Source organism: Scomber scombrus, chromosome 19 (assembly GCF_963691925.1).
Source record: "Scomber scombrus chromosome 19, fScoSco1.1, whole genome shotgun sequence".
NCBI classification, from domain to species: Eukaryota; Metazoa; Chordata; class Actinopteri; order Scombriformes; family Scombridae; genus Scomber; species Scomber scombrus.
Genome location: NC_084988.1, coordinates 9,263,641 through 9,277,793, shown reverse-complemented (window position 1 = coordinate 9,277,793; position 14,153 = coordinate 9,263,641). Strand labels below are relative to the sequence as shown.

At 36.9% G+C, this 14,153-nt stretch overlaps 1 protein-coding gene across 1 annotated transcript; it reads right to left on the bottom strand.

Annotated features, from left to right (window-relative positions):
• Window positions 1–1,177: 1,177 nt before the first annotated feature.
• On the bottom strand, window positions 1,178–14,054 carry zgc:101744 (Receptor expression-enhancing protein 6-like). The gene is made up of 6 exons (XM_062440755.1): window positions 13,987–14,054; window positions 13,745–13,879; window positions 5,358–5,451; window positions 4,286–4,424; window positions 2,043–2,211; window positions 1,178–1,841 (listed from the first exon to the last, which is right to left on the bottom strand). Exons 2-6 carry the CDS (start codon window positions 13,857–13,859, stop codon window positions 1,804–1,806), a joined length of 555 nt encoding a protein of 184 aa, XP_062296739.1. The 5' UTR covers window positions 13,860–13,879; window positions 13,987–14,054; the 3' UTR covers window positions 1,178–1,803.
• Between the last annotated feature and the right edge of the window lie 99 nt (window positions 14,055–14,153).

Below are 14,153 nucleotides of genomic sequence, written 5' to 3'. Positions count from 1 at the left end.
CTGGTGACAATGGAGGAATATACAGAAGATCATTAAAGTCAGATGGATTTATTGTCAAATGAGCCAAATTAAATGTGGATCCATACAATAATTGTTGGGATATTTCAATCAGGACCCACTCACAGTAAAGATGTGGTTCCTAATAATAATAATGATAATGAGTTGGTGCATGCATATTCACTCCCTCCTTTGTCCCCTTCTCTCCTTCGACCGTCTTAACTTAACCATTCCAGGCCCCTCACTCAATCCAAGACCTTGGGAAACCTCACAACAACACAAGGCAATAATTGGTTTCTGTGTCCCATTCCTGTTAAATCAATAACCCGTCGGCCACCGGTGGCTGATGGGATACATAACAAACACCCAGCAGACATGTCTTTGCAGCAGCAGCAGACATTTGCAGATGCCTTTCCTGCTCTCCCTGTGGGGCTGCACCATTTCCTGTGCATTACATCCAGTGCACTAATACAAAGGGCCTCCCATTCAGAGCCCTTCAAGCGTGAATACGGAGCCAAACACAAATTAAAGCGTGGGTGGTTTGGTTGTCTGAATGCCAGTAAAAGTAGTCGAGGTTGACGGGTCAAAAGATCAAGTGGATACGTAGGATGGGAGAGAAATTGTGCATGGTATTAGTATTTTTTCCCTGCAACAAAAAAGCCAAACATTTCTAGATATAAACTAAAGAATTAAAAAGAAAAAGAAATTGAAAGATTAATTGAAAATAATCTACAGCAAAACTTGAATGTTTTACTTTAATTGTGTGTTAAAGGCATCCTTGAGTTCAGAGGTGTTTAACAAAGAGCTATGTAATTTTTCAGTTACTGATACAGTGAGATATTTGGGTACCGTTTACAATTACAGCAGATAAAGTTCATTAAAAAGGAAAAAAAAAAAAAAAAAGAAAAATCGGTGCTGCAGAATTAACTAGAACCAAATCCGCAGAGGTTATGAATCCAGAAATACAATTTTCTCAACTCGCCACTGCTATAAAATACAATTACTGAAATCACTGGCGCGTGAACATTGTAATTTGGACCAAATAAAATCCAATTTCCCACTTTGTGAGGAATGACACTGCTCGGAAAGAGAGAGGGAGAGGGAGACAGACAGACAGTCCCAGAAGAAACAGAAATAAATCTGATAGTTTGAAGCCAGACACAAAGACACTACTCGGTGCTACAGTTCATCATGTTTCCAGTTTTATTGTTTCTTCATATTGAGATGATAATTTAAGTCATATCAAAAGACAGAAGTCGTCCAGTTAAACCGTACAGTGAGAACTTTGCTTATTGCCCAAAAACAGATTTTAAAAGCTTTTTAAGAGCAAGAAGACACTTAATGACATAAAAGCTGAAGATGTTACAATATTACACATTGCAATGGGACTGGCTTTTATAACTGTAGTGTTACCTGTGCCTTTTCTGTCACAAATGGCTCAATTAGACATACACCTGAGCATTATTGACTACACCTCCAGGGTTGCTGTACCTGCAGGTACGCCAATCATAAGTTTTTGCTCTCAACACATTTCTTTCCACACCGTTTTGTCATGCTACGACAGAGAAAATAAGCTCTACATTTTTATATATAGGTCACAGTTTGTCAGATTGTCTCGGCAGAACTGATGGCAGTAAACTGATGATGTGGGTGATCAAATGAGCTTTTATTCATTTTTCGGGAGCGTGAATCTTCGCTTTCACTAAACCAAGAGCCGAACAACAAACACATACACACACACTCGCTCATTCACTCGTCCAGGACACGCACACGCACACACACACACACGGGGCCTTCCCATGCTTCTTACTGGTTCTTGTCATGGTTGAGGACTTGGTTAACAGCTGAGGGAATAAAGAGAGAAGACAAAAAACAACATTAATTCGAAGAAAAGAAAAAAACTTACAGAGTTTGTGAATGTGGTTTTTTTTTTGTGTGAATCTGAGAGGTGATGCTCAGGTTTGTGTTAATACTGGCGCTGCGGTGCTTGTACTGTATTACATAGACGTGGCTGTGCCTTCACGTGTATAATGTAGTTGTCTCACCCTCCTTTGTGACGGTCTCAGTAATACTCTTAGCCTTGGCGCTCAGATCGCTGACCACGTTGTCCATGGCAGCCTGGTGTTTCAAGAAAAATGGCCGGATCACACGACTGTACAACATGGCAGAACCGTTCCACGACACCGGAGCCATGCACCAGATCAGGAACAAACACTGAGGAGAGAGAAGAGAACAGGTCTTAGATACTACGATAAAAAACACATGGAAATATTTATCACCATCACTTTTGTTTCAGCATAACTGTCACGATTAACATGTTTACTTTGGTCTAAATGGTTTGATTTAAATGAATAAACTTCATCATGGAGAAATGGGCTTAATAAATAATGTGTCATACTGTTCAATGAGGGACTGTAAAGTAACAGACCTGTTATGCAACAACAGCGGCATGATTGAAAAATCATAAAACTTATCTTAACCTGATTAACCCACATATTACAGTTTTGAAAGTGATCTTTGTATCTTATTTTTCATTATCACTCTTTTTTATTTTTTAATTGAGCAATACAAAGAAATGAAATCGAGCCATGTTACTACTTTTATTCCTTTAACATACTCTTACAACAATAATTCAAATACTACAAAAAAGGGTCCACAATTCATTATGTAAGTATAATTTCCTATGATTGCCCCTTTTTTAATCTCCCACTCTAACAAGAGTAGTGTTAACAGTTACTTTCACAACACGTGAAACCTTGTCATAAAAGGGTGATGATTAAACCAATAAAAAAAATAAAAAGGGGACAGTGGACGCAGTGTGAAGTCTAAGGTAAAACTATTAGTGAGTTAAAAGGTCACCATTTCTCAAATCATTTATCAGGGCAGCATATCACCTCATCCCAGATCTTTTAGATAATAAATAGTATCCTTTAAGTGATTAAAGACGGTTGATTGAATAGATTTTGAGATAAAAGACTTCATACTGCCAAGTAAGTAAAAGGCTTTCAGTGTTTAATTAATTTGTTCTAATCCTAAGGGTGCAAAGGTTCTTAATTATAATCTTTATTTTCAGACATTATCTCAGAATAGTCACCAAAAAACACTGAAAAGGAACAAAAAAAGTTGCCTAAACTGCATTAAGAATAATTAAATTGTATTAAATTAAGAATCTATTGCAATTATCCTTTATACTTTTATGTCAGAAAGCCGGACTCTACAGCAGTGAACTCTGACGCTGAACTGAGTCCATGTCAGGCACATATGGTGTGAAGCTTCTTGTCTCAAGTGGCTCCTGGTTCAGTACTTCTGTCTGTTTGTCTTTTGGTTTGTGTTATTTGTTAAATTAATATCGTGTACAATGATGAAACAGTTATAAAGTATAAAAATAGTATAAAACTGTAATATGTAGGATTTTCCTCATTTTGTTGGCTAGCAAAAACATGATATTCAAATCAGGCTAAACTTAGTTTTTTAATGTTGTTGTTAACATGTTACATAACAGGCCTGTTTTAATATTACATCACTCACTGCACAGTAGGAAGCAGTGTTTATTAGGCCGATATTAATCAGGATTAGGTTTATTTATTCAAGTTAAACCATTGTAATGAATCCAGCAGTAATGATCATGGCTAACAGACGGGAGGAATTGGATAATGAGGTTATGACTTTCAGTGGTTGAAACAGAGCTTTCTGATATGTGAGGTCACTTTGTCTCACAACATTATTCACAATGAAACTACTTAATTTATGACAAACTTTCAGGTAAAAAGGGATGTGAAATTGTTAAAAACATTTTATACTTTAATGCTTATTTTTTCCTCCAGGTGCAAAAAAGTTGTGAAATACAAGAGCTGTGAGTAGTTATTTTACACTGTGGGACAATAATGTATGCAAAGCTCACTGAAAAGTGTTTTGAGTGCCCATACCGACTTTTTTTGAGTATACACTTTTTTGAGTAGACACTTTTCCAATGTGAACACGCTACATAATCAAAACATACTTAGTATTATGATGCAGTTTGGAGTTTGGACATAGCAGATTTTTTGCATGTCTTCCTTATTTTTGTCATTACACAAACTGTCCACAAGAGTGTGCTGTTGGCAAACTACAAAATAAACAGAGGCCCAAAAACATCAACCCTTGTGATCAATATAGTGTGACTGTGATTTCACAGTGAGAGCAGACTAAATAAGTCCATACAGAGATTGTGAAAAATAAGACTATAAAAAAAAAGAAAGTGTAAAATATCATCCACACAAAAAACACTGCAGACTAAAGGTCAAAGTACCTTGCCAGCATAGTAAAATGGAAACCAGGAGAGGAAGATGTCAGAAAAGGCCTCTACGATGCTGAAGAGCCCATAGACGACCCAGTAGGTGAGCCACTGTGTGTCATCGTCCTTATTATTGCTCTCGATGGCCTTAATGCTGAAGGAACAGGAGCACAGGTTTGATTCAGATGGTTGATGACGACATAGATGACGGTAAACAGTACAGAAAGATTTAAAGTCATTAACTGACTGAACTTTAGAGTGTATCTGAGGGTATGTTTTGTGTGTTTGTGAGTTTTTTGTTTGAAAGGAATAAATGTGGACAAAATGACAAGAGGACAATACAAGTTTCCAGCTTTCAAAACAGGTTTTCTAAATTGTTCAAGTATGAAATGTATACACAAATTTAAAGTTTGAGCTGGTGATGGTGCAAGCTGAAAAGGTCAGAGGATTCGTCAAAGTGATTATAATTCATCCTGAAGGAGTCATGAATGTGTGTACTGACTTTAATTATAAATCCTTCCAATAAACTGTCACTTAATTGACTTGTATTATGACTTTCAGAGATCTGAATCTATCTTTCAAACTCTGTCTTCTAACTCGTGAACATGAACAACAAAAGTCTTTTTCATAGGCGACATTTTGACTTTAAACTGTAGGAGAAGTGCAGGCGTTCCTAAAAACATTAACAATTGCTTCATTGTGTTCAAGTTTCCCTGCACTATATGACAGTGTGACAGTGAGTCAGCAGGCACACATAACAGGACCAATCATTCATTTATTATTTACACACAAGTTTTTTTTACTACAGTGACATGTAAAAATCACCAGGGATGGTAAAGCCTCCTTACGGCAGTCAGCTTTTACCATAAAAGGCTCTCAAATGTGGAACACACTAGCAAAGGAGATAAAACTGACGAAAGATATTACAATTTTTTTTTGCATTAAGTGTTCTTGTTTTTTATATTTACAACAGGTGTCTGTGAATAAATAGTTACTTTGGTTCATCACCATTTAGACATTTTAAAAGCATTGGTTTCATACATTTTGTTCTGGCGTTAAGTGAAACAAGTGCAACTTTCATACATACGAGAAATACGCTGGATAGGCGAAGCCGATCAGATTGCAGAGCAACGAGGCTCCGTATCCAAACAGCAGATACAGTCCAATAAAACCCAGAGCACCTGAGAAAGAGAGAGAGACACAGAGAGAGATAAAGAGAGAGAGAAGAGGTGAGGTCATCTGTTTAACTTGACAAACACTTGTCATGTTAATTCACATTATTTAGTTGTCAGTGGAGTGTGTTTGAGAACAGGATGCGAGGACAGGACAGTACCAGGATTAGGAGGAGCGCTTCACTCAAGTCAAACAGTGAAACTCGGAGCTGACTTAAAAACAAACCCTACAGCTCTCACTCTCAAGTGAAACACCTCGACCTAAACATCTCGTGCAAGTGAGACATTCCACACATATGTCAGTTTTCTATAAGTCCAAAACACAAAATTGAAGTGAAGCCTCAGAGGAAATATTAAATGGACACATGCATTGAATTTTGTGCACCTTTCTCATTTCTTTAAAGATTTATTTATGAATTTATTTTTAACAGACTGGATGACTGCAACAGCTTTTTTTAGTAGTGGACTACAAAAGCAGTCACCTGAAAAAAAACATTCAAAATTATGCTGCCATTATGTGCCAGCAAGCACACTACTCCATATATATTTTAAAATAGATTTTAAGCTTCTTTTCACTTGTTTTTAAAGCTTACACTTGAAGCCTACATATTTTAATTTGTTATTTTGACATGTTCAAATAAATAAAACTATATATTTTTTAAAACAATCCCTTTTGAGCTCTCAGACACTGCTGGGTTTTTAAATACACACTATTATGTCTTTAATTCAACTTCAACTTTATTTACATAGCACTTTAAAATACAGTTGATCCGAAGTGCTTTACACACACAGGAAAAACACACAGAGAAAGAAATCATTGTGCTAATTATTCTCCAAAATTATGGAGTATCCCACCCAAAGCTGTAAGAGATGTTCAGATGCTCAGTGAACATGTTTCTGTGAACTCTGTCTTATTGTGTATTTGTTTATTTACTGTTGTTTTATTGTATTTTATTTTTATTCCTGTCTGTAAATGCACTTTGAGCTACATCCCTTGTATGAAATATGCCCTATAAATAAACGTTATTATTAGTATCATTATTATTAAGACATCTGTGCAGTATGATGCCAAATATTTGTTTTACTTTACGAGGCTGTTCTGAATCAAACACACACCCCAAAAACAAGCTGCAGGACGATCAGCTCTGTATGAACTTCTTATATTCTTATTACTTCTTCTTCCTCATAATAGAAATTAGCCATCATCACAGCTAATAAACTGACTGCTGTGCGTGATTTATTTCTCCTTTACGGATTCAAAAATGTTACAAGCATGATTTTTCTACACGTTAATAATACAATACTAGTTTTCCATCTTCTTTTAATACACTCCGGTGTTGATAACTATTTCAAATCTACAGACATGATTTGCGTGAACTCTATTTTCATGCAAACATGAAGGCTGGGCACGTTTAAAGGTAAAGAGGGCATGAGAGGCGAGATGACTGTCTAACCAACGAGGGGCCGTATGAGCAGGATGTTACCGTATGAACATTAAAATGTATGCAAAACTCAAAATGTTGATATCAACCCCGACTGCCCATAAATGTCATGAACATAATGAGGTCACACAGGTATCAGGAGCACTAAAAAACCTCTGATAGTGTTCAAACTATTGCCTGCTCTTTACATCTCATTTGTTTGTCCAAGCTCAAACACAATCATCAATGCAATTACCAGCTCTCTCTCTCTCTCTCTAACTGAGACAAAACTGGAAGAACAGGTTGTAATGGGAGGCTTAGAAAAAAGGCCACTGCTGGCAGCGAGGTCTGCACAGCCATGATTTGCATAGGAAAATAATTAGTGATAAATAAAAAAAGGTTGGACTGCAAATACCTGTGTATCTACGTGTATCTGTGTTTGACTGTAATAAATATTTTAAAAAGCTGCACACCATCTGGCTGCCTGAGCTGCTCTAGGAAAATAAACAATGCATCCAAAGACCTCAAAGAGCTTTAAATATAAACCATGTGTCTTTTCTCATGGAAAAACTGGAAATAAGCGCAGAAGTCAGTACAGAGTTGTGTAATCCTGTAACTGTAGGATTCAAACTACTCATTACCCAGTTTCAGAACGTGTAATTCAGCAGAAAACAAGCTCTGCCTAACATCAAATTACACCTATTATAACACCTATTATTGTTATTGTGACAGTGGCCGAGGAGGGGAGGAAGTTATTATCTGCGACCGAAATTTAGTAGAGAGACTAATTGTGAGGGGATACTGTGAAGAGTCTGAATATGATCAGTATGTAAGGGTTAAAAACATGTCACTATCAAAACAGTCAGTTGCTCTGTGAGTTTGGCTGCATGCACGGACACTAGAGATGAGACCTCTTTACTCCGCTCAGCACATAACTCTTCACACTTCAGAGTCAGCGTGAACATGAGACGTTTCTCAGCTCCACACAGGATAGTTATACTGCCTTTTTTGTTATTTTTAAACTGTGTTTGACTTACTAACACAGATCAATGCAAAGTACAATAAAACATGACAGTGAGCCAACATGAAAGGATCTATTGTACGCCATTATCAGTATTTGTAACGAGCCAGCAGTGTGGCCAAAGTATCAAATGAGCTGCTGCTGTCTCACTAACAAGCTAATGAGACATTTCTACACGCAGGACAGCACAGGACATGGTATAATTTGTCTGCTCTACCTTCTGCTAAGTGCAGGGTACAGGTAGGTGAAGTACTATTTGCATACAATCCTCCGTATTTGTTTTGCAAGCCAGTTTGGTGGTGTGAGTCTGTGTGGCCAAAATCTTACAAAAGCATCTAAGTATTTGAAATAAGATCCGACTGAGCTTGAAGTGACTGTAAAGACGGGCTCAGACTACCCCAGATTCACCCCTCATGACAATCAGAGGTGAAATCTGGTCTGGGACCAAGATTATCTGGTAATGTGACGGTTTTACAGATCCGATCTTAAATCTCCAGAGCTGCTCAAAGACATTTCCTATTAATTATATAGAGCAGGGATGTCAAACTCATTTTAGTTTGAAGGCCACATACAGCCCAATTTCATCTCAAGCGGGCCAGACCAGTAGGACCATTGCACAATAACCTATAAATAATATATAATGTATGTAATATTTACTATAATAAACCATCCATTTACAAAAGGATAAACAGCCTAAGGTGTCTTAAGGAAAAATTTGTGAAATTTCAATAATATTATGTCTTAGTTTTTTTTTTTTTCAGATTATTTTGCACAGAAAGTGCTAATTTAATGTTTAATATATAAATGTTTTAAATATGACCACAGTATGTATTGTTCTGTGCAGAGTGAAACAAACAAAACAACCTCTGAAGCAGCAGAAAATCTGGAATTACTTTTCTGCAATTTTCATACTTTACACCGATATCCAGTGGGTCGGACTGGATCCCTTGGCGGGCCGGTTCTGGCCCACAGGCCTTATGTTTGACACCCCTGATATAGAGTGTGGCGGCCCACCATAATCTAATTTGTAGTTTAGTCATTTGAAGATACACAATGAAAACTTAAAACAATGTAGAACAAGATATTTACTGAAAAGTGTCAAAATCTAACAGTATTTTATTTTGTATGTTCCTCCTCAGTAATCAACTAGTTGAACTTACATAATCACTTCTGCTTTCTTTGTTTCAGACCTGAAATATGAGCATTAGTCTTTTTGATGGTTTGTTTGGAACATTTATTAACTAGATGTATTTCCTTTGCTTTGTGGCTGTATCATCACCATGCAAGCACAAAATTGTTTAGAGCACACATTTTTTTTACTCTAACATCTTAATTTTGCTCTCATGGTGCACCAGAATGACGCTTTTGACTTAACAATGTACACATTTTATTACTAACTAACTAATGAGAGACAAGCTGACGTTAGTCCCAGAGCAGCTGACAGTGTTGCCAAGCAACGGCAAACATGGCAGCCCATGCCCATGAGGGTAACGTTAGCGAGCACACGACTGTTGACGGATATTAAAACTGACATTTAAATCCATCTTATCTCACCTGCAGTTCTCAGCTAATGTTTACTGAGTCTGCCAGAACATTTCTTCATCCAGACTCGTTTTAGACTCCAGATGTTTTTTTTTCCTCAGTGCGGAGAGTTACTTTAGTGAGTTGTTGCACCATGTCTCCATTTTGTTCATATCTGTTTCTACACGAGGTCACATGAGGTGGTGTATTTCTCCGTCTGGCACGATAATCTTAATAACCCATAGTGTGTGACGTGAAATTATTTTCAGTCTGAGAGCAGTTCTGAATATTAAAGATTGGATCTTAAAACCCATCAAATTTCCTAGATAATCCGAGCTGTACATTGTAACCACGAAGTTCCTGCAGTGGAAACGGGAGGCTGAGAGTCAAGTGAGAAAATATTATCCCATCACAAACAGAAATGTGTTGCTGATAGGAACCAGGACATCTCAGCGTGATATAAAAAATTTGGTTTAGAAAATTATTCTCTCAAATCATTTGTTCTTAAAATGTCAGAAAGAGCTGAAAAAGAATCATTAACAGTGTCCTCGAGTACAAGTTCACATCCCTGAATGTCTTGATTTATCTGACTAACAGTCCTAAAACACAAAGAGTTTCAGGTAACACAAAAAAATAAAAAAAATTTAAAAAAAAAAGCAGCAAATTGTCACATTTGAGAAGCTGGAGCAAGGGGATGGTTGCCCATTTTGGATAAAAAATGTACTCAAACTATCCTCTTCAAATCCATTTTGGAGTTACCAAGTAATTTTCTATCAAGCGTCTAACTGAGTAATCGATTAATAATTTCAGCTCTAGTTTGTTGAAGTGTGTTTTTCATATACCGTTAGTCTGCCAGAATGCACTTAAATGTTTATTTCAGCTGTAAAATGTCTTGCTTTGTACATTCTTGATAATTCTTTCACAAACAAATTTAACCCTTACATACTATTCATAACTGGTAATTTGTCTCTACATTCATTCACATTGATAAATTCCCCAATCAGTTATTAAAAAATGTTTGATTAATCTTATGTACAGAAAGGCATTCACAAACACTATTTTATGGTCCAGTAGAATATTTTATACAATATGAAGAATATAACAACATGTTAAAATACTGATTTCTTAGTTTTTTTAATAAATACAGGTCAATTTTGACATTTGCATATATAAAAAGAAAATTTGACCCTGAAAAGTATGTAAGGGTTTAATAATCCAAATATTATGTACTGATGTTAAAAAAGAATATCTGCAAATATTTAGCTATCAGATTTTTTTTAATTCAATCAATTAAAAAATATCTATAAATAAATATCAATATAGACTTCTAAAATCCAGTATCAGGCTTCAATATTGGGGCCACCTCTGTTAAATGCTATATTTGAAGCTGTACACCCGAACTGAAAATAGCAAAAAAATAATCCTCAGGGGTTATTTCCAATCATGCTTGCTTAATCAAGCTCCTGAACATCTGATATTGTGCAGCTAAATACGGACGCGACGTTTCACATGCAGCTATCAAACATCAACAGAGCTTCCTCCATCTTCTGTGACCTTGAAAAATACGGTTGAAACTCGAGTCAGGTTGTTGTGACTGAACATCTGTGTGGATCAATTCTGAATGTAGTTCACTGTAGCTGACGAGCTTCCTGTAGCTCAGCGGCACTGTGGATGAAATATTGGACTTCGTAGCCCACGGTGTCAGATCTGTATCGAACTTAATCTGAACAAACTGACCACACAGTGCTGTCAAAACTCTCAAAAAGTTGACTGAGAGCGGCCGTCAGTCGAGTAACCCGTCATCCTAGAGTCTCCGTCCATCTCCGCCTCTCTCTGGATATTTCAGGATGTGATAAAAATACCCCCGGGGACCAGCTGTTGGTGGCCCAAGGGGTGGTATTAAGAGGTAGTTCATTGAATAGCAATATGTGTCTGTGTGTGTGTGTGTGTGTGTCTGTGTGTGTGTGTGTGTGTGTGTGTGTGTGTGTGTGTGTGTGTGTGTGTGTGTGTGTGTGTGTGTGTGTGGAGGATAATATCAATTTCAGTGAGGTGCAGACAAGTTTAGAAGATTAATTGATTAGTTGCCAACTATTAAATTAATTGCAAACTGTAGAAGCTATTTGGGGTTAGATTTAATAATTTAATTTATTTGGTTTTTATTGCTGTTTAGTTTGGAATAATTTTATGTTTATGTTTTGTTTATCTTGTATCACTTTGAGTAAACATTTATTATAATCATTTTAGTTCATTTGAGTACTGGTTAATGCTTTATTTTGAGGGTACTGGGCAGCTTGGAGCACAGAGGTGAATGTATTTCTATAAGTAGGCAGGTATAGGAGCAGCATGCACCGGGTAAGGCATATGTTATTTTTTACCCTGGCAAGAGAGGGGGGTGGACTTCATTGTTGTTGGTCTCTTTGCTTGTAAAAAACGGTAAAATAAACTAAAAGAAACGTCATGCTGGCCTGGACGATACACTTCTTCCCCCTGTGTGAGATTCATTCCTGAGGTGCCTCGGTGGCCGTTTGATTTCGAGTTTATTTATTTATTTATCTATTTATTTTTTAAAAATGTTTCAAGTTAAAGATAAATCGCAACTACACAAACTATTTTGACAATTGATTAACTGTTTTGAGTCATCTTTTAAAAAAACATTATGTAGATATTCTGCGGTTCAAACTTCTCAAATGTGAATATTTTCGGTTTTCTTTTGTTGTTTATGACAGTAAACTGAATTTCGTTGGTTTCTGGACTGTTGGTCGGGATCATCTTGGGCTGTTGGAAACGGTGATTGTCATTTTTCACCTTTTTATGGATTAATTTGGAGGATAAAGTCCGAGACCACCAGTGCATGCTTTAATGCTAGTCCATCAAACTTAAAACATATCACAAAACCATAATGAATTCACCTGATGTTTGTGGGTTTTTTTTTCTCTTTTGCTTTTATCAGGGTTATGTGAGAGGTTGCTTCCGGTTTTCTAATAGACAAGCCATTGATCGATCAGTCAGTGTAGCTACAAAGCCTACATAACAACATTGCCATCATCATCTTTTTAACCCTCCTGTTGACCATGCAACTTTTGCCCTCCTTGCTCAAAACTGACCCAGTCTGGTTTGACTGTCTATAAAGCATAACGTATCATCTAATTCAGTGTTAGACCCTTTCAGCCAACTTCACTCCAATTTATTAACACAGATTTTAGACATATTTCTGGAAATTACAGTCAACAGACCTCATTTAAGTGAAAGTATACCTCATTTTTTAGTTAATGCCTGTCGAAATTGACCTGAGGATAATAGGAAGTTTAAGAATATTCTCGTTCAAACACTAAGAAAGGTTGAATATGTTTCTTTTTTTAATATGAAGCAACAATATTGTGTTCTTTCAACATAATATTTCAAAACACAGTGTCTTTGTAACATTTATGAATCAGTGACTCATTTCAAAGACAAGCTTCGGTTAACCTCGACACATCCATGAACTAAACTTCCTCCTGTTCTCAAAAGAAGTCCTGTTCCTTGAAAACAAGTTTAATCCAGTTAAACTCTATAATTACAGCACCAAGTCAAATTCCTCATTTAACCCTCTTTGGATATAATGAGTGCCTGCCTCTTTAAGGATTAATTTCTCTCTAAATCTCATTCATTCTTTGAGTTTGAGTTCAATTTCCATAAAAATCTGCTGCAAATGTATATATCTATCTTTTCTAAAAACAACATATGGTGCTTTTATGTTCCCATTATTCTTTGTTTGAGTCCTCTTGATGTTTTATTCCCTACATATACATTTCCAAATTGACATGCAAATGAATAAGTGTTGCAAAGTTTACACAGCTGCTTTATTAAAGTGTACTCAAGCCCCCACATGTACAGTCTATTTCTTATTTTACTTTTATAATTTAAAGTCTGGATTATCTCACACGCCACCCTGATTAAAAAAAAGTAAGGCAAGGCAAGCTGGAAATGTCTGGTGACTAAAAGCATGGTGTAAATGGGGGATTATATATCGACTCTAATCTTGTAATGTAGCATAAAGGTCTGAGCTGGCTGAACTTTGCCATCCAACTCTGACAGAGAGGGGCAATAAAGTGAGCCAACAGGATATGAAATGAATGTGAAAAGTCAGGTGCTGGTGATTTTTAAGTGGCAGTTTAAATATCAGCTCAACTATCTTTGTTTGCTTAACATGAAAAACACAAAACAAACACCCCTCACTTTATGTTTGACGTTAACTTAGACGTCAAGCCCCCTCTGCATTTTACAAAAGCACAGTCAGACATGTTGTTTTTTAAAGTTTTAAAAAGTGGCCTCATTTCTTCATACTGTTGTTTCAACATACCTAAGGCGATAAACTCTCTCCTCACTCCCGTTTTTTGCTCCACCGTCGCCAAATGATCTGTCACAAAGTTCTTCTCATGGAGCAGAGTCACGAAGCGGTCCTTGTACTGACTCATTTTTTCGGGCTTTCCTGAGCCTATGGACGACAGAAACCACACGGAAAAACAGAAGCAAATGTTAAACGCGACGAAGCTTTAGGGGATTTGTCTAAAAACGTGGATTTTTTTTTTTTTTTAAACCTACCTTGGTTTGTGAATTTGCCCGAAATCTTGCCGCTTGCTGCTGACTCTGAAGAGCTGCGGTGAGTGACAGTGGGGGGGAGGGGCTTGAAAGGCGCCCGCTGACCAATCACAGAGCTCCGCGGTGTAACGTTCAGTGCAAAGGGGAAATAAAACAAACGGTTTGTGCGG